Here is a 21187-nt window from a genome sequence, read left to right on the forward strand (position 1 = left end):
AGCCTGTTCCAGTTTAGATTTTTAAAAATTTGTCCTGTGACTATTGTTAGGTATATTCATTCTTTTCCCTCCACCTCACTCCCTCTCTCATTCTTTCTTTGCATTCTTGAATATCTTCCTGTGTAATATAAAGCATTTAGAAAAATTGAGGTAAAGTGAGCCATACTAATTGTAAGCTATTTCCAAATAATGAGAAATTGTTGGAAATACTACTATCAGCCAGGTGCTGGAAAGCATTAAAAAGCTAGGAGCATAATGCTGTGGCCGCTTTGACCTTTGGAGGAAATGTAAATGTGTCTTGAATTGACCAGCCTGTGCCAGAGATGATCATTTTCTGATACCTTGACCATTTCTTCCAGACTTGTCACTCATAATTGATCCAGATCTCATGTATTACAAATTGAACTCTAGGCAAAACAGTTTTAATTGTTTTTCCACTTGCTATCAGCTCTGAAAATCGTTATGTGCTTTTAGAAATTAATGTAGCTAGCAATGAGTATTCATGTTAGGTAGTAATTTTCTCTTTCTGTGTTGGCTAGATTTTTCTAGATATGACATTTGGATCAGGAGGACACACGAGAGCCATTCTACAGAAGGAGTCAGATATTACTCTGTATGCCTTAGACAGAGACCCAACAGCATATGCAATAGCTGAACAGCTTTCAGAATTGTATCCGTAAGTAATACTCTTGTATGATTATTGAATTTTGGTGCTGAGTTATATAGAGCTTGGTTCACTACCTTGGAATTTATTCTGTCTTGTATATTGTTATACTTCACTCTGCTACATATTTTCTCCCTTTTTCCCCTGAAAGAATTAATGTAAATACTATTTATAGTACCACTTTAATGATATTACTGCCTTTATCCTTTCTGAATTCATTAAAATAAATACAAAAGTGACTTATGGCTAAAATTTAAAGATGGATTTAAATCTATCCATGAGTAATATTTTGACAATAGTTTAAGAAATATTTTTTAAAAAAATTTACGAGTTACAGTTTCTAAGAATTTACTGAAATAAATAAGGATGTGAGAATTCTGCAGAATTCCTTTAGAGAAAATTTTGGATAGTAAGTTATGCTCTGTTGTTTAAAAGTTATCAGTCTGAAAAAGGAAAATATCTGGGAGTTAAATTGTCTACAAATACGTAAAAAGCTATTTTCAGGAATAAGGAGTTCTCTCATGCTTTAGAGACTGAAATCAAGAAAATAGATGAGAATTTTAGAGGCAGATTTTGATTTGATATGGACCACAGTTTTTTGCTAGTTGTAACTGTCCAATAATGAAAAGGTATGTTAGATGAAGTAACAAAAATATGACTATGGAAAAGTTTAATCACAAACTAAGGATAGAAAGTTGAATTCCTAATCTAGAACAATATTTCTCAACCTCTCAAGTCCTGAACTCTACAAATCTATCAGTGTGATTAATTTTCACAATAAAAATGTAAATAAATATATCTAGATTTTTGTTTACGACATTAGAGGGTTTAATGGGAGTGCCTGAAATCCATTTGACCCCAGATTATTTTTTTCTAAGAAAAATATGAGGATATGGTTTAGTGATAGTTTTTTGTTTTTGTTTTTGTTTTTTTTTTTAACATGTCTCTATCATTCTGCAGTGTAACTTAGATGCATCTTCTTTAAGAAGCTCTTGTACTACTAGGGTATTCATGTTTGTGAAACATCTTAGTAGTTCACTTGATTATGACCTAAGCAATCATAGAATAAACATAGGTCTCCATTATATTTCACTATCATAGAAAACTGGATTTTCTTAGATATTATTTCTAAAGGCGATGAGTTCCAGTTCAGTTTTTCCAACGTCTCTTATTCCTCAAATAGTCTCCTTTTCTCAGAAGGATCTTAAAATTTTATCAATTTTCTTGGGTGTAATTTGTTATCTATCAGGAATCTTGAGACTATATTCTCTCTCCAGTTTACAGTTGTAGAAACGATTAGCTTAGACAGGTTAAGTGGTTTGCTTAAAGGCACATATGACTAGAGACAAAGCTGGAGTATGTATCCTGCCGATCTCCTAATAATCGTATCTTCTTATTAAAGTATAGGTGACAGACAGTTTTAGAATAGGCTTAGGTGTACACAACATTTATACACCATTACTCAGTGCTTACAAAGGTACGTATAGTCATCATCTATCACAACACAGCATTATTACAATATTATCGACTCCATTCCCTATGCTGTACTTTTCATCTCTATCATTTATTTATTTATAACTGAGAGTTGGTACTTCTTAGTCCCCTTTACCTATCTCACCCATCCTCCCACCCACCTCTCCTCTGGCAACCATTAGTTTGTTTTCTGTTTTTAAGGGTCTGTTTTTCATTTGTTCATTTTTTTTTTTTTTTTACTTTTTTGATTCTTCACATAAATGAAATCATATGATGTTTGTCTTTATCTGTCTCACTTATTTCACTTGGCATTAATACCCTCTACTTCTATCCATGTTGTCACAAACGGCAAGATTTCATTATTTTCTATGGCTTTGTAATATTCTAGCATACATATGTTTTTATTCATCTGTAAGTGGACACTTGGGTTGCTTCCATATCTTTGCTATTGTAAATAATAATGCAGTAAACACAGAGGTGTATATGCACCTCTAATTTCTTTTGAAATTAGTTTCCATTTTCTCTGAGTAAATACTTAGCAGTGGAATTACTAGGTTGCATGATATTTCTATTTTTAATTTTTTGAGGAACTCCATACTGTTTTCCACAGTGGTTGCACCAATTTACATTCCCACCAACAGAACAGGAGCATTTCCTTTTCTCCACATCCTCCCCAAATTGTCTTTTTTTTTTTTTTTAAGATTTTATTTATTTATTCATGAGACACACACACACACACACACATATAGAGAGGCAGAGACACAGGCAGAGGGAGAAGCAGGCTCCATGCTGGGAGCCCCATGCAGGACTCAATCCTGGGTCTCCGGGATCATGCCCTGGGCTGAAGGCAGGCGCTAAACTGTTGAGCCCCCCGGGGATCCCCAACTTGTTATTTTGATGCTTGTCATTTTGATGCTAGCCATTCTAATTGGTGTGAGATGGTATATCATTATGGTTTTGATTTTCATTTCTCTGATGATTAGTGATGTTGAACATTTTTTCATGTGTCTGTTAGACCCCTGTATGTCTTCTGTAGAAAAATCTATTCAGATCCTCTGCCTATTCTTAAATTGGATTGTTTTTCTAGTGTTGAGTTTTACAAGTTCTTTATATATTTCAAACATTAATCCTTTATTGGACATATCATTTGCAAATATCTTCTCTCATTCAGAAGGTTGCCTTTTTCTTTTATTGATGATTTCCTTTGCTGGCAAAAGCTTTTAATTCCCCTCTCTTTGATGTAATCCCTGTAGTTTATTTTTGCTTTTGTTTACCTTGCCTGTAGAGACATATCCATAGTAAATATGTTGCTAAAGTGAATGTCCAAGAGATTCCTGCTTTTGTTTTCTTTTAGGAGTTTTATGGCTTTTAGGTCTCACATTTAGGTCTTTAATCCACTTTGAATTTATTTTTGTGTGTAGTGGTCCAGTTTCATTCTTTGGCACATAGCTGTCCAGTTTCCCCATACCATTTATTGAAAAGACTGTCATTTCCTCATGTTGTATTTATTACCACCTTTGTGATAGATAGTTGACCATATAATCATGGATTTATTTCTGGGGTCTCTATTCTGTCCCAGTGAGCTATGTGTCCATTTTTGTTCCAGTACCATACTGTTTTTGTTACTATATCTTTGTAGTATATCTTGAAATCCAGTGTTATGATTCCTTTGGCTTTGTTCTTCTTTTTCAAGCCGAATAACCTCATTTTATTAAGTTTTATACTATCTTGACTCCAATCTTATTGAGGCTTTTTTAGTTCATTGATAAGATAATTCTTTGCCAAGTGTAATAAATTAGTTAAGGAATAATAGAATAAATCAAAATAAGGCGGGAAGAAGGAATTAACACAGATAAAAACCAGAATCAAAGAAACTGAAATGAACAAAGAAGAAAGAAATACTAAGTGATCATTCTTTGAAAATAGCAAAATTCCTTTACAGCCTGATTATTAAGGAAAAAAACAAGTGATCAAAAACATACGATTAAATTTGAAGAGGACACCAACCATATATACAAGATAAGTTAATCATAAGATAATATAACCATAACCATACAACCATAATTATAGCAAGTGTAACCTTAATGAAATGAATAATGTCCTAGCAAATATAAATTATTAAAATTGACTGAATAATTATAAAACTTTAATAGGTTGTTACCATAAAAGACATAAGAAAAGTAACTAGAGTAAATAGAATAATGCACCATGACTAGACTTGCAATTGTTACCTAGCTCTTAAAAAAAGAGAAAAGAGCATTCATTGCTTTTTATACTATTCTTGATCATGGTAAATATGTAAAGCCCTTTCAGTTCATTTTATATTGAATCCAGCATAGTTTTAATACTTAATCCTGCTAGAAGTAATAAAAAAGAAAAAAGAGAAAAAGTCTAATCTCACTGAAGAATATAAATTCAAAATTCAAAAGGAAATACTAACATATCTAATTCATATGTCATTACATTAAATTAAAAGAATAATACCTACGGCCTAATTAAAAGAATACCTAATAATACCTAAAGAATACAGAGATGGCTCCAGGTTAGACAGCCAATCAATGGCAGATTGATATGCATGATTATAATCAGTTAGCTATTCTTATTAAAATCTCTATGTTGGGCAGCCCAGGTGGCTCAGCGGTTTAGCGCCTGCCTTCAGCCCAGGGCGTGATCCTGGAGACCCAGGATCAAGTCCCACATCGGGCTCCCTGCATGGAGCCTGCTTCTCCCTCTGCCTGTGTCTCTGCCCCTCTCTCTCTCTCTCTCTCTCTCTCTCTCTCTCTGGGTCTCTCATAAATAAATGGATAAAATCTTTAAAAATAAATAAATAAAATCTCTATGTTAAACAGGAATATAAATAAACTACTTAAATGTAAAATATCCTATTACTGAAGGACAAACAGCAATTATTTTCCCAAAAGGTGAAATACTATAACAATTTAAGTCAAAATCGGGGTGTAAATCTGGATTAATTTCTATTAATATTCCAGTCAGTAGTTTTGGGACTTCTGGCATAAAAAGTTAGAAAGTAAAGGTTAAAATACTATTCTATAATGATTTAACCAAAAGACTTGTAAAATTAATAAGATGATATAATAAGACGGTTAGATAAAAATTTTAAAATATACTCACCAGTAAATACTTGGAAAGGGAAATAGGAAAAAAAAATCCATTCTCAAAAAAAAAGTACCTAAAACTATATAGAATATTTAGTAATAAATTTAAGAAAGGCATAGTTCCAAATTAAAAAATAACTTTATGATTTTATTAAAGGATATACAAGATCAAACAACAGAAAACACATTTGTTTTGGTGTAGTATGAATTAATATTTAAAAAGTTCAGTTCTCCAAATTTAATATACTTCCAGGAATTATCTTAATTGATTTAACTTTAACTGATGTATACTTGTTTTTTCAATTTATACAATATTGTTAAGTATGTATGGCTAGGAATGTGACAAGATGTCTTTGGGGAAATAAGTGAGGGGAAACTTGCTTTACCAGATGTCAGATCATATTATAAAATCACTGTAATGAAATCAGTATAATATTGGCACAAGAAAAGGTCAATAGATTAGCAGAAGACAGAATCCAGATATAGATCCAACAATATAATAGGTATATACTACCCTGTAAAATAATTTAATAGAAGACGAAGATAGTTCAATTCTTTGAGAAAATAATGCCTTACTAAATAAATGGTGTTGGTACAATGCTCATTGAACTTAACATAAAATGAGCCCCTCCTGTTTTGAGTCAGATTCAAAAACAACTTCCAGATAGGGTAAATATGTATGATAAATTGAAAGTGAATATTCTATAAGAAAATTGAAGAGAGGGACACCTGAGGGGGGTCAGCGGTTGAGTGTCTGCCTTTGGCCCAGGGCATGATCCCAGGATCTGGGATCGGTCCCACATCGGGCTCCTTGCAGGGAGGCTGCTTCTCCCTCTGCCTCTCTCTGTGTCTCCCACGAATAACTAATAAAATCTTTAAAAAAAAATTGAAGAGATTGTTTAGACAATCTCAGGGTAAGAACGTTTATTAAGATTACAAATCATAAATCTATAAAATTAAATATTAGAAATATCTAATATTTTATACAGTTTTAAAGATATATGGCTAAAATAATATGGTATATTTTCCCGAACAGTTATTTTGGGAAAGGAAATGTTAGTAATATAGAGACTAGGAACAGGATTGACATTCTAGGGAAGGAAAATATGTTTTTCCTCTACCCTCTTAAATTCAGAGCTGGAGCAGATTAACAAGAGAAAGTGCATACACCTTTAAGTTTCATGTGACATAGGAGCCTCCATAAGGATGTGAAGACCCTTAGACATGGTTACACCTGATTATTTCTCTATTAGGTTTGATGAAGAGTAGAGAATTATGGAAAAATATGATAGCACAAAGGTTATGAGCTAAGTGTAGTAAATGGGGAAACTTAGCAAGCCACATCCATTCAGATTCTTCTTGTCCCTTCATCTTGAGAGATAACAAGGCTTCTTTCCTCTGCATATGGGGAGGGCATCTCTCACCTGAGGGTCTCATGACCCGCTTCAGGAGAAGGTCAGCAAGTCCTTCCTTTTTGTGCTGTTTCTCAAATTCCTTCGGTGCTATATTTTGAGGTAGCATGACCAGAACCCCATCGATATTTATCATGTAGGAAGAGTTTTTCCAAAACTGATGAGACAACAAAATCTAATTTGGAAAATGAGCAAAAAAAAAAAAGTATGGGAGGATAATTTATAGAAGATTAAGGTATGAAAGGATGTTCAACATCAGTAGCAGTGATGAGGGAAGTGAAATGAAAATAGTAATGGTTAATACTTTATACTTATCAGACTAGAAAGAATAGTTTTGAAAATGAGGATATGGGGAAAAGACTATTCCTCCATTTCTTGTGGACACCTTTTGATATTAAAAAATACATAACATCTCATTTAAGTAAAAGAATCAATATCTAACAATGCATATCTTAGTTATCATAGACTTTGTGCATGCAGTGTTTGTATATATAATCATGGAGAAGTTGAGAAAGAAGGAATTGTAGAGAGAGGTATGGAGAAAGGGAAAACTGGTTACAAAAGAGAACCCCAGAGATTGCACGATCACATTTCTGCATAATATGGAAAGTAGAAAGTGCCAAGCAATGCTATATATTATTTATAAATACCTATATATGTAGTTGCAGTACAGGAATACCCATGAGAGAGAAAAACACAAAATTGCCTAGGGATTATTTCTGGGGATAATGGATGGGTGGATGGATGGATGGATGGATGGTTGGAAGAATTGAGCATATTAGATGATTATCTTCTTAACAATACATGTGTAGTTACAATTGATAGTAAGGTGAACAAAAAAAAGGAAACATTTTGTCATTTCAGTATATCTTTTGAGGAAATGTACTAATTTCTTTCTTTCATTTATTTATTTTGCTGTTGTCAAAGAGGAGCTTATGCTTCTCCATAAAAATCCCATGTTCTTGACTCTGTCAAAACGAAACCAAAAATAGAAACTAACATTTTCAAGGAAAACTAAGAAATTCGTGGGAAGGCTGAATTTTAGGCTAACCCATTTTAGGTCTTTCAAAAAAGATGGCATGTCAGATCACCTGTTTTGTTTTGTTTTGTTAAAGATTTTATTTATTTTATTTATGAGAGACACACAGCGAGAGAGAGAGAGAGAGAGAGAGAGAGAGAGAGGCAAAGACACAGGCAGAGGGAGGAGCAGGCCCCACGCAGGGAGCCCGATGTGGGACTCAATCCCAGGTCTCCAGGATCACACCGTGGGCTGAAGGTGGCGCTAACCTTGGAGCCACCCAGGCTGCCCTCACCTGTTGTTTGAAAACTGAAACTTTTCCCCATTGCCTCTGAAGACTATAAGAGAGAAAACACATTTAAATTGGAACAGTGGGGCCTTTGCCAGAGTGGAAGATGGATGTTAGAAGACAATTTTTTTAAACATTTTCAGGAATAAAATGTGCTCCGTATACTGAGTTTGGAGAATATTGACATACATAAAGAAAAAATAAAAATCATAATTGATTCTCTCATTTGACTGTGATTTTAAGATTATAAAAAAAATTTAAAAAACTTGTTATTTTCAAGTTTATAAAAGCAGAGAGCTCATTGGTATAAATTTATAATATACAGAAAAATATAAAGAAAAAAATTGATGTAACTTATTATTCCATCACCTTCATCAGTAGTAATGATTTTGTGTATTTCATTCCATTTTTTTAATTATCAATATTTCATTATATTATACATACTATTTCTTGATTTTACTTTCTTGGGTATTTTTGCTTTTTATACTTCTAAAGTGTTAGAATATATTGGCCAAGTTTATACATTTTGATCGTGTTAAATATATAATTAATTAATTTAGAAAGAATTGACGTATTTATTCTATATCCCAATCCAGGAGCATTATATGCTTTCCATTTATTACAGAATTTTGTGCTTCTCATTAATATTTACTCTTTTTTAAAAAAGATTTATTTACTTAGAGAGAGAGAGAGCATGGGCACATGTGTGAGCTGCAGGTGGACAGAGTGGGGGAGAATGAATCCCTAAGCAGACTCTCTGCTGAGCGTGGAGCCCAATCTGGACTCCAGGACTATGAGATCATGACCTGAGCTGAAATCAAGAGTTGGACACTTACCCGACTGAGACACCCAGGCATCCCTTAATATATTTTCTTGATTAACATGATAAAATACAGAAAAGTCTGAGAAGAAAATTAAAATAACTCTCAATCCCACTACCAGTGTTACCAGTTTGGTATATTTCTTTCCTTCTAATCATTTTGGTTATATGTTTATGCATTCAACATGCATACATATATATTTTATAAAATTTGATTATATTTATACATTATCAGATTATCATATATTATACATTATACATGCAGATTATTATATATCATTACATGTATTTTATTATCGCATTCATATTTCATTACATTATCTTAAAGAATAATTTTTTTGAGGGGCATCTGGGCGGCTCAGTCATTTAAGCATCTGCCTTTGAATCAGGTCATGATCCCAGGGTCCTGGGATGGAGCCCCAAGCCAGGATCCCTGCTCAGCGAGGAGTCTGCTTCTCCCTCTCCTTCTGCCTCTCCCCCTGCTTGTGCTTGCTCTCCTTCTCTCACTCTGTCAAATAAATAAATAAATCTTAAAAAAATAACAATTCGGTTGGTTGTAAAGTATTTCCTTCACATAATTATTACTTAATTTATAAGAATTCTAACTCTACTGTAGTCTTATCCATGTCCATTTTACTGCTATTTTAAATCTTTCTATGCTATATTATTTTAGATGCCTTCCTATAAACAACAAATACCAGATGTATTTTGTGTAAACAAATCTGAGTATGTTTTCTGTAAAAGGATAATTAATTCAGGATATGCTTGCATTCTTTCTATGTCATCTTGTTTTCGTTTTTGTGTTTTATTGAAATTTTCTTTGGCTTTTAAAATTTATTTTGTCCCCGAATATTTAGTTTGCCTTCTCTATACCAATTTTGATGACATACCTTTTCTTTTTTATTTACTACTAGCTGATGTTAGTTTTTTTTTTTTTTTAAGATCTTATTTATTTGAGAGACAGAGAGAGAGAGTGAGCATGAGTGTAAGAGTGGCAAAGAGTGGGGTGAAGGGTGAGGGGACAGACTCCTGCTGAGCAGGACCCTGAGATTATGACCAGAGCCGAAGGCAGATGCTTAACCAACTGAGCCACCCAGGCGCCCCTGATGTTAGTGATCAAACATATTTAAACAATTTTTTAAATAAATAGAGACAAAGCTGGGACATGTATCCTGCCCATCACCTAATAATCGTATGTTTTTATTGAAGTATAGGTGACATGCAGTGTTAGGATAGGCTTAAGTGTACACCCCATTGCTTGTCCTTTAAACTGTTACCTTGGATTTATTCATTAATATCAACTATTATGATAATTATTAGTTAGCATTTGCATTGCTTGGCATCATATCTAAAATAATTATTTATACTTCAATCCACTTAATTCATTTCAGTGCACTTCACTGGTCTTTTTTTTTTAAGATTTATTTGAGAGAGAGAGAGAGCACATGTACATGTTTGTACATGCAAGTGCGGGGAGAGGTGGAGGGAAAAACTGTGCAGGCAAACTCCTGTTGAGTGCACAGCCCCAGGTTGGGCTTGATCTCAGGACCCATGAGATCAGGACCTGAGCCAAAACCAAGAGCCTGGCACTTAATCGACTGAACCATGCAGGCGCCCCACTACTAGGCTTTTCATACTACAGTTCCTATTTTGAATTCTCATGTGGGCTTCTATCTCAGTCAAGCGATTACATCTTTAAGTAGTTTTGCTAGAAATATGAAAAGGGGAAACACTTCTGCCTTTGTCTACAGAGACTGTGTCATTCATGGTAATAACTTGATTTAGTAACACATTTTGGGTATTTTATGGATATTACTCTTTCTCTGCTGACATGTAGTGTTGAGGAGAAGTCTGAGGTCAACTCAGGTTCTTTTTTCCCCTCTAAGTTAATGTTTCTCATTCTCCCCCCCGGACTGGATGCTTACTAGATATACTTTTGGACTGTTTTTGATATTCATAAAATTCATTAAGAAATATCACTGATTAGTCTGTTTTGGTTAATTTCCCATGTTCTCTGTGAACAGTTTTGACCTATGGATGAAGTTTTTTCTCTGCTAAGGACTTATTGTGTTACTTAGCTCCCCACTCTTTTTCCCCACTTTCTAACCTTTGAATGCTTTTTATTTGTTGATTGGAGTTGTATTATCTGTCTACATGACTTTTATGACTTTTCAGTGTTTTCTGCTACTTTTCCTTTTCCTTGCTATTCTAGGAAATCTATGTTACAGATTTGGGTTTCTACAGTGTTGATTGTGATTTTTATTGACTCTTATTGAAGTTTTAATTCAGGTATTGGAAATTATCTTTCCCTGTAACCACATCTAATTTGTTTACCTGATCTTTTCTGCCAATTCCTTTTGATTTCCTCTTGTTTTGTTGTCTCATTTTTATGTTTTATTTAGTAGCCAGCAGACCTTTCTTGAAACTCATAGAATTCCAATTCTGCTTTTTTTGTACCAGATCTTTTTCAAAACTATGCTTTGCTCTGTATCTTGAGTAGAAAATTTTCATTCTTTTTCTCTTCCAGGATCTTCTCATAAGCTCCATCTTGGTCATGTATTTGCATATGTAACTTTTACTGTTTACATAGGGCTTTTTTTTTTTTACCTGCTTATTGTTCAGTTATGTGGGGTTAGAATTTTCACTTTAGATTTCAAGCTAGAAAATTACTTGAGGTACACAGTCCCACTGCAAACATTTGAACATTTTGGAATCCTTTCCTAGGATCTGCTAATAGGAAGAGAATTCTCTTTTCTTATTCTTGCTGGAAAACGCAGTTCATAAAAGCTACTGCTCCCATAATCTATTACTTTTGTGGGTTTCCCAGGCTTACCATTCTAGAGAGATTTTTCATATCCAGGGTACTTTTTGACAGGACCTATCCATTTTTGCCCTTGGTGTTTTACGTTATATGAGTTGTTAATCCCTAAAAAAATGTAGTAATAAAGGTGTTTGTGCCTGGACATGGGGAAGTGGCAGGGCAAAATGACCGAGTTGCTTCAGAGTATTCCTGTCTATACAGTTTAAATAATCCCTTCAGGGGCTTTTGTGTGTGTGTGTGTGTGTGTGTGTGTGTGTGTGTTTCCAAGGCAATGAGTATGAATGGAACATTATTACCTTTTAACTGTCTCTGCTACCTTGAATCAGGCTATCTCTAGTCTTACCTTTAGTAAGAAGATATATTTTTCCTGTACTCTGCTACAGTTTTGAGAGTTATTGATACTATTTGAACTTCTGTTGTTTTGTTTGCTTTTAGAGAAGATTAAATAGGTATCAATAGCTGACCTTCATATTTTTAATTAAAGTTTGTTCCATGGTCATTAAAATGGTCAGTTACAGGGGCACTTTGGAGACTCAGTTGGTTAAGTGTCCAACTCTCTTGGTTTCAGCTCAGGTCATGATCTCATGGTCATGGGATCGAGCCCCATGTAGGGCTTGGTTCTCAACATGCATCTGCTTAAGATTCCCTTTCTCCTTCTCCCTCTGCCCCTTCCCTTGTCCTGCCCTTTTCCTTGCCCATGTTCTCCATTTCTTTAAAATAAATAGATAAGTAAAATCTTTTAAAAAATTGGATAGTTATATTTACTTGTATGACATGATCTAGTCTAAATTACCCATATGATCTCTTCTAAGTTGTATAGTTTATTCTCTGGCATTGAAGTTTACCATTTATTTTTTTCTCTTTTTACACCATCATTTCTTATTTTTGGTTAAATTCACATAGGAAGCCAGGGCAAAGGCAAATCTAGACCTCATAGCATCAGGCTTGCTACTTGTGTTCTTTCTACCACTCCATAATATTTTTGTTTATTTTTACATTTTTTTATTTAAATTCAATTTGCCACCATAGAGTATAACATCCAGTGTTCATCCCATCAAGTGTACCCCTCAGTGCCCATAGTCCAGTCACCCCATTGCCCACCCAACACCCCTTCCACAACCCTTTGCTTGTTTCCCAGAGTTAGGGGTCTTTCATGGTTTGTCTCCCCCTCCAATTTTTCCCCATTCAGTTTCCCTCCTTTCCCTTATAATCCCTTTCACTATTTCTTATATTCCACATATGAGTTGAAACCATATGATGATTGTCTTTCTCCATTTGACTTACTTCACTCAGCATAATACCCTCCAGTTCCATTCACGTCGAAGCAAATGGTGGGTATTTGTCATTTCTAATGGCTGAGTAATATCCCATTGTATACATAGACCACATCTTCTTTATCCATTCATCTTTCAATGGACACTGAGGCTCCCTCCACAGTCTGGCTATTGTGGCCATTGCTGCTAGAAACATCGGGGTGCAGGTGTCCCGGCGTTTCATTGCATCTGAATCTTTGGGGTAAATCCCCAACAGTGCAATTGCTGGGTCGTAGGGCAGGTCTATTTTTAACTCTTTGAGGAACCTCCACACAGGTTTCCAGAGTGGCTGCACCAGTTCACATTCCCACCAACAGTGCAGGAGGGTTCCCTTTTCTCCGCATCCTCTCCAACATTTGTGGTTTCCTGCCTTGTTAATTTGCCCCATTCTCACTGGTGTGAGGTGGTATCTCATTGTGGTTTTGATTTGTATTTCCCTGATGGCAGTGATGCGGAGCATGTTCTCATGTGCTTGTTGGCCATATCTAGGTCTTCCTCCGTGAGATTTCTGTTCATGTCTTTTGCCCATTTCATGATTGGATTGTTTGTTTCTTTGCTGTTGAATTGAATAAGTTCTTTAAAGATATGTCATTTATCTGATATGTCATTTGCAAATATCTTCTCCCATTCTGTAGGTTGTCTTTTGGTTTTGTTGACTGTTTCTTTTGCTGTATAGAAGCTTTTTATTTTAAGTCCCAATAGTTCATTTTTGCTTTTGTTTCCCTTGCCTTCATAGAAGTATCTTGCAAGAAGTTGCTGTGGCCAAGTTCAAAAGTGATGTTGCCTGTGTTCTCCTTTAGGATTTTGATGGATTTTTGTCTCACATTTAGATCTTTCATCCATTTTGAGTATATCTTTGTGTCTGGTGTAAGAGAATGGTCTAGTTTCATTCTTCTGCACATGGCTGTCCAATTTTCCCATACCACTCCATAATATTATACTAGAAGCAATTTAGTCTTATTCTGTAGCAGAGCCAGTACTCATACCCAGGCATTTTGTTTCCAGGGTCAGTGTAAAAATGATGCAAAGGAATACACTATCTTAAACAGCCCTATCTACCTAAAATTTAGACTGCCAAGATATGAGACACAGCTGTTATTAATCTTACAAACCATAGGAGGTCAGTTCTGCTATGCACCATCAAAGTGAAAGAATTTTTATAAATATAAACAAGCATTAAAAAAGCAACTTGGAAAAATTAACTAGACCAGTTTGAATTGTTGTTGATGGTCTGTCACCTTTTCACTATGTTTGGCAGTATAATCATTACTAAAATGAGATCTTATATTTTGCCCCACTGAATACTATTAAATACGACCTTTACGCAAGGAATATCTTCCTTACAGGATGAAAATATTTGGGGAGATGAAAGTATGTGATATTCTGGTATACTAAACGTTTAGTTCCAAGGCTTGAGAAAACATGTACAAAGTAGTTTTTAGGCAGTCTGGCTGTTCTGGTGGTTCCAGGGGGATGAGGACACAGTCCATGCCTTCACAGGGCTCATAATGTAAATGGAAAATTGATAAGACCAGATAATTCCACCGTTATTTTATTGCAGTTGTGATCATGGCTAAGAATGAGTATAGTATGTTCTAGGAGCAGTATGTTCCAGTCTAGTCTGTAATATCTAGAAACCTACCTGAGTATGTGAATTTAAGACAAGACCTGAAGGATAAGTGACTGTTAGCCAGGTAAAGAGGAAGGGGTTAATTAGCAAGAGTGAGCATAGAGAGAACAGAATATTCAATGGTATTTAGCAGAAAAGAGAATGTAAATGAAGGGACTATAAAATGAGCAGTGTGAAAGAATGGATGGGAGAGAAGTGGAATGGATAGACAAGTAAACTAGAGCCAGATCATACAACGCCTTGTTAAGGATTTTGGACTTCAAGAGCAATGAGAAGGTACCAATGTGCTGAAACAGGAAACTGACATGATCATATGTGCATTTTTAACAGATTATTCTGCCTGAAGAATATGGGTAGTAAGAGGGTAAAATCAGAAAAGATTTAGTGAGAACAGTTAAAAGGCTAGGAATTTCCACTCTGTGTGAAAGCTGGTGGTGGATGGGTCTTGAAGATTTCCTTTTTCTGATCTTCCTATTAGAAATTTTACTTTGCTCTGATGGTTCATGGCCTCCCCTTTAATGGGATTCTAAGAAATTAAAAGAATTCATTTCAAGGTAAACTTATATTGCATGTTTATAGGTGACATTTAAGTTAATATTGTGATATTAAATTTTAAAAAGAGCCTTCAAGAATTCCCACTCATCTGACTCAGCCGATGTAGGGTAGGAGACAAGGAATGAGTTAATTCAATCCTACCATGTCCCAAGTCCTACATAGTATTTGCATTCTTACCAAAGACTTTGAATAATTGCCTTTCCTCCAGAATTTGTCCCACCTCTTATTTTTCCTCTCCTGAGGAACAGCACCACCTGGGAAACATACATTTTTATTGGGTGAATGAACCCAGGCACTAGTCTTACTTAACCATTACGTTTTCCTTACCCCTTGTGTGTAATCATGTAATCAGCAGTAAGGGTTTTTAGTTCTACATCAAGACTTGGCAACTTTAATAGATGACCTCTCTTTTCCTGCTTCACCATAGAGCTCTGAAACACGCACAGACTGCTGCTTTTTCTGAATTCCAGCTCTGCCCTAAAACCTTGGGTACATTACTTAACCTTCTTTTCAGCTTTAAGATTACAATAATAATAGTACCTACCTCTTAGGAATGTAGTGAGGGTTGGACTTAAAACACTGTTTAGTATATCCTTTCAGTGAGTCATGAAGTCTTTTTTTGGGTCTTGACCAGCATTTTGTGGAATGGAATGGAATGGAAAAGAATAGGAAATATAGTATATCACATGAAATTAAATATAAGTATTGTTTCCAATGAAATATGTCTGTGTATGCAGAGATACATATGTGTGGCATATTTATATATATACACATAGATATATATATTGTATGTTTTTATTTTTAAAATTTTATTTTAATTCCATTTCCTTAACAATGTAATATTAGTTTCAGGTGTACATGATAGTGATTCAACAATTCCACATATGACAAGTGTACTCCATAATCCCGTGACCTATTTAATTATATATTGTATTTTTGTATATGACATTGCAGTGAAACTGTGTTTTTGAGTACGTATCTTGATCGAAATTTTTTTAAAACTACTTTCCTATATGACTACATTCCACATATTCACATTGTATACTAAATGTTCACGGAAGACAGAAACCCCAATGTATGCCCATAGCCCTAGAATCTGGCTGTGTGCTTGAAATACATAATATGGAAGCTAACAAGTATTTGTTTATGGCTCACACAAAACGAAACCACTGGTGTGGAGGGCAGTTATACCTTCTAGTATCCTGTTGCCTGGAAAGCCCAATTTGCCTAGAGAATTAGAAGCCCCTGAAAACTGCCATCTCTTACCTGTACTTTGCCTGTCTTGCCATGAATGAGATACAATGTAAGATATTAGACACTGACTATGAAGAAAGGACACATGATTAGGAGTGGAATAGTGTTTCAAAGTAAGAGATAAAGCATTTTTTCTATACTCAAAACATTTATAAAGCATGACAGAGGCTTAACTCTTCTTCTGACTTGGGACTATAATAGTACACTGAAGAAGGGATGATGAACAGGCTGCGAAAGGTACCTTATTCTAAGTTGACTAGATGAGTTGCTTTTTCTCAGTTTTTTAAGTCAACTCTTAATCATCTGAATTCCTGTCAGGTGTACTGGATAATCTCCATTTGTCCCTAGACTTTCCCTCCACCTTGTCCACACTGAATCCCAGAAGATAACCTTTATTGCTTTACCAATGGGCTTCCTTGTCTTCTGGCTTCTGGTTGAGCTCAGCAAATGGGAGGCAGCGGCAGGAAATGAGAGGATGGAGGAGAATGAGGTCATATTGTGCGTCACCAGTGGTCACACTCCTCTTCAGAGACCATTGTTCACGGGCCTCCTACCAGACGCAGCTCTGGCTCTTCAGGATTTCACTTGTTACTCATTGTCCTTGCCTTTTCGCTTCTTAGCTTGGGGTGCTTCCCATATCCCCTTGACTCTCCTTAACCTAGTCATACTTTTGTAAATAGTCTCTTCATTAATATTTTTCTGGGCATCCCTGCTTGGATGTGCTATGTTTTTCTTATCAGAAACTGCAGATTCGCAAGGTCTGTGATCCTTCTTTATCTCTGGATCCTCCTCTGGTCTCATGTGGATCTGACTTATAACAAATGTCTGTCTCCACTGGTGGAGAAGCAGTCTAGATTTTGGAATCAATCAGTATTGGTTTGGAGTCTTCTGCTTTTTTAGCTGTGGGACTTTAGATAGGTGACCTAAACATTCTGAGTTTTTATCCTCATCTCTAAAATGAGGTACTATTAATACCTCATGAAGTGAGGATTAAATAAAATTATGCAATTAAATTGTTTAGCTTAAGATTGTTTAATAAATGTTAACTATGGTCATTTTGCTCTAACTATTAAATAAGATAATATATAATTATACTAATTATTTTTGCCCGTATAGAGTATGGGAAGTTTCTTTGGCATATACTAAGATGATGACTGTCTTTTATTTCCGGTCTTTACTTATTTGGTTCCTTAACATGCACAATTCAGAGCTGGTCTAAGATTTCAGGTGTGGGACACTGTGTCCAGCTTTCCTCACCTTGTGGTATTATTACAGATTCACTATCAGTGTAAATACGGAAGCCTATGTATGTCCCAGTTCCAAACACAGCTCCACTGAGCTATGTCATTGTCTACCTTTTTACCTCCAGCCCCCCAGACTTACTTTTTATTGATTGTGATTTCTCCATCAGTTCTTGGCTTCAGGCTAAAATAACTAACATTCTACAATTGCCGTCTTCCAATAAGAAGACCTTTTCTTTGAGCCTCCTGTTCTTTGGCTCTCTCCTTCTATATTCATATGCTACTGCCTTCCCTCAAGCTACTTTTTCCTCATTAAAGAAGGTTAAGGTTTTCCAACGTGTAATTTTTAATCTCTTCTTGTTCTAAAACCTGAAGATTCTGAAAGATTGATTCCTGAGTTGTCTTTATCACCTTTAGATTTAAGTTCTTATTTTTTATTATTTAGCTTATTATGGGCACGGAGAGGCAGAGTCTGCAAGTGTTTATTTCAAATAAAATCTTTGTTTCTTGTTTTCTGACATTACAAACCTAACTCTAGGTCTGCATAATTAACACCTCTACAGACCCATTCCCAAGTGCTGTGATAGATTAATTTCTTCACTTAGAATATTTGATTTAAAGGTTTACAAAACTGATTCATGGAAGTCAACATGTATATTTGAAATGCAAATTGTATTTCATATTATGATAACCATGAGAAAATGAATTACCTCTTCACAAACTTAAGATAATCCATTTTTATTGTCTACGTCATTTGAACATATCCATATGGTACTAGGATGAGAATAGCAGCTTGTTCAGCACAAGAATGACTATACCTAGAAAGACTTCATTTATTTTATCTTGGGTAAACAATACATATTTAGAGACATATTTTATTACATATGAGAAAATTTTAGTAAAACCCTTTATATTTGGGCTTCTGGGATATTAAAAGAATGAAAACAATAATTGTATTTTCTCTAACATCATAAACTAATTAAATCAAAATAAGTTTGCTATAATTACATGTATAATCCTCCTGTTCTCTACACCCCCACTTTTGTCTGATATTTAAAGTAAAACTGAGACAAACAGCTGCTAGATTGGATTATCTACTTTAGTATTTTATTCTTGTTTCCTGAGAGAATACAATCTAAATTTAATACACAATTCAACATTCATTTTAGTGCCTGCCGTGTATAGGGAAATAGGCTTGGCATGGGGAACGCTCAGAAGCCCCAGTATAAGGTCTCTGTACCACAAGAGGGTTCATTATTTAATACACAGACAGGTGAACCAATATGAGATCAGGTAGGTAAATCTCTTGGGAGGGAAAATACCAAATGTAGTCTAAACCCAAACATATTATTTTTGGAATATCTATTCTTATTTGTTATTCACTTAACGTACTTTAAGAAACTATTTTGGGGAAGATATTAAACTATATTCTGGGAATACAGCTGGATAAAAAGAGCAGTATAATACCTTCCTACCTTATCAAGAATGACAGATATAAAACAGATGTTTACAATAGACAGCAATGAGTTTCAAGACTCAGAAGTATTAGATATTACAGAAATAAACTTTTTTTTAAAAAAAGATTTATTTATTTGTAATGTAGAGAGAGTGCATGTGCTCAGGGAGAGGGGCAAAGGGAAGAGAGAGAGAGGGAGAGAATCTCAAGTAGACTCCCTGCTAAGTGGGGCTCAGTCTCCCCACCCTGAGATCATGATCTGAGTTGAAACCAAGAGTTGGGTTCTGAACCAACTGAGCCACCCAGGTGCCCCAGAAATAAGCTTTCCGATCATAGAAGAACTGATTCTATGTTACTTAAGTAAAATATCATTACTGCAAATATTTATGAAAAGGAGTAGAACATATTATATAACATGTTATGGAGATTTTATAGGGACAAGTAAAATGTTTATATTAACAAGATCAAGTTAATGAGCTATTCAAGTTAATACTTATATACAGCAGGCTTTATTCCATGGTAAAAATTGTATTTTTCAATGAATGAACCATAGTTTTCCAGATAAAGTTAAACTTCTTGGCTAACCACAGGGAATTGTTGAGGATTTGGCCTCTGTCGTTTCTGTCTTTTCAGGTCATGATCTCAGGGTTCTGGGATGGAGCCCTGTGTCAGGCTCCCCACTCAGTGGGCAGCCTGCTTCTCCCTCTTCCTCTGCCACTTCTCCTGCTTGTACTCTCTCTCTCTCTCTCTGTCAAATAAATGAATAAAATCTTTAAAAAAAAATGAAGGAAGGAAAAAGGGCAAATATACATGCCATTAAATAACCATGTAATAATTGAAGATACCAGGATACACAGAATAATTTAGAAAATACTTTTTATATTAACATCCTTACTTATTTTGTATCTTGAAGAATTATTTTCATATAAGCAGATATATTAAAAGGAACATATTGTGTGCAATGTGTAGGCTCAGTGTAGGATTTTCTGCCTTAAAACTTTGCAATGATATTGGTTAATTGCTAGATTTCAGGCATCTTTCTAACCTTTTTAGTGGGTGTGAAAGGGTTTATTTGTAAGAGATATTGCGACTGACAGAATTTTATCTTTTTCCCCTGGAATCTCAACAGCAATTCCCATGTTAGAGGCATCCCCAGAAAGCTAGTCAAAGGATTTCCACCTACACTCTGAATATCTAACAGGGCTTGACCCATTTTTTTCTGTTATTAAGGTAGCAGCATACACATCATGGGGAAAAATAGAATGAGGGCTAGACTAAGCTTGGAATCTCAAAAAATTATCTACCTATATGCAAGAAATTGAAGTGGAAACCAAAATTACTCTATTTCTTATTATACCCCCAATAAAAATCTAAATTTCTCACTTCAAGGAATCACATCTGGTCTTATGAGTGTGGTTCTATTTTTAGTGTCTTAAAATTTATGTATCATCAAATGCAATGAATGTGAAGAATAGTTCTTTGCATCTGATTTTAGGATGCAAAGTATGTTTTTACAAGCCCCTTATTGAGGTATGAGTGACACACACAAAGCTGTATATATTTAGTGTATATAACTTGCTGAATTTGGAGATAAATATATGTCTCTGAAACCATCACTACAGTCTATGCCATAAACACATCCATTACTTCCAATAACTTCTCTTACCCTCTTTCTCATTAGTTTTTGTGTGTGATAAGAAGACTTAATGTAAGATTTCCTCCCTTGGCAGATTTTAAAGTAATCAATACAGTATTGTTAGCTTTGGGCTCTATGCTTTACAGTAGGTCTCTTAGACTTACGGATCTCGTGTGGCTGCAACTTGGTACCTTTTGACTAACACCGCCTCCTCTCCTCCTCCCTCCAGGACCTGGCAACCACCATGTTGTTCTCTGCTTCTGAGCTTGACTGTCATGATCCGTACACAAGACATTTGCCTTACTGGTTAAATAGTAGAGATAGTAGTAAGGAATTGAAGACCAAGACTTTGGATAGTAATACTCGTAGAATTCTTTAAAATCAAACAAAATAATTATTGTATAAAGAATAAGAAAAGTATTTTAAACATAATTTTCCTCACATAAATGATCACATCTGGTATTAAATTTCTTTATCCATCTGAAGCTT

The 21187-nt window shown here is 35.0% G+C and overlaps 1 protein-coding gene across 8 annotated transcripts in view; it reads left to right on the top strand.

The window, feature by feature from the left end:
* METTL15 (methyltransferase like 15) overlaps window positions 1-21187 on the top strand; it is a 238330-nt gene that overhangs the window by 77910 nt on the left and 139233 nt on the right. For 7 of the 8 annotated variants that reach the window (XR_005375883.1, XM_038569297.1, XM_038569294.1 and 4 more), the window contains exon 3: window positions 540-676. The exons of the other annotated variant lie outside the window; for it this stretch is intronic. Coding sequence is in view for 6 of the 7 variants with exons in the window: in XM_038569297.1 (XP_038425225.1) it covers window positions 540-676 (137 nt within the window). In the remaining variant the exon portion in view is untranslated. The remainder of the gene's footprint in view (window positions 1-539; window positions 677-21187) is intronic. 8 annotated transcript variants of the gene reach the window in all.

This window comes from Canis lupus, chromosome 21 (genome assembly GCF_011100685.1).
Source record: "Canis lupus familiaris isolate Mischka breed German Shepherd chromosome 21, alternate assembly UU_Cfam_GSD_1.0, whole genome shotgun sequence".
In the NCBI taxonomy this organism is placed as follows: Eukaryota; Metazoa; Chordata; class Mammalia; order Carnivora; family Canidae; genus Canis; species Canis lupus.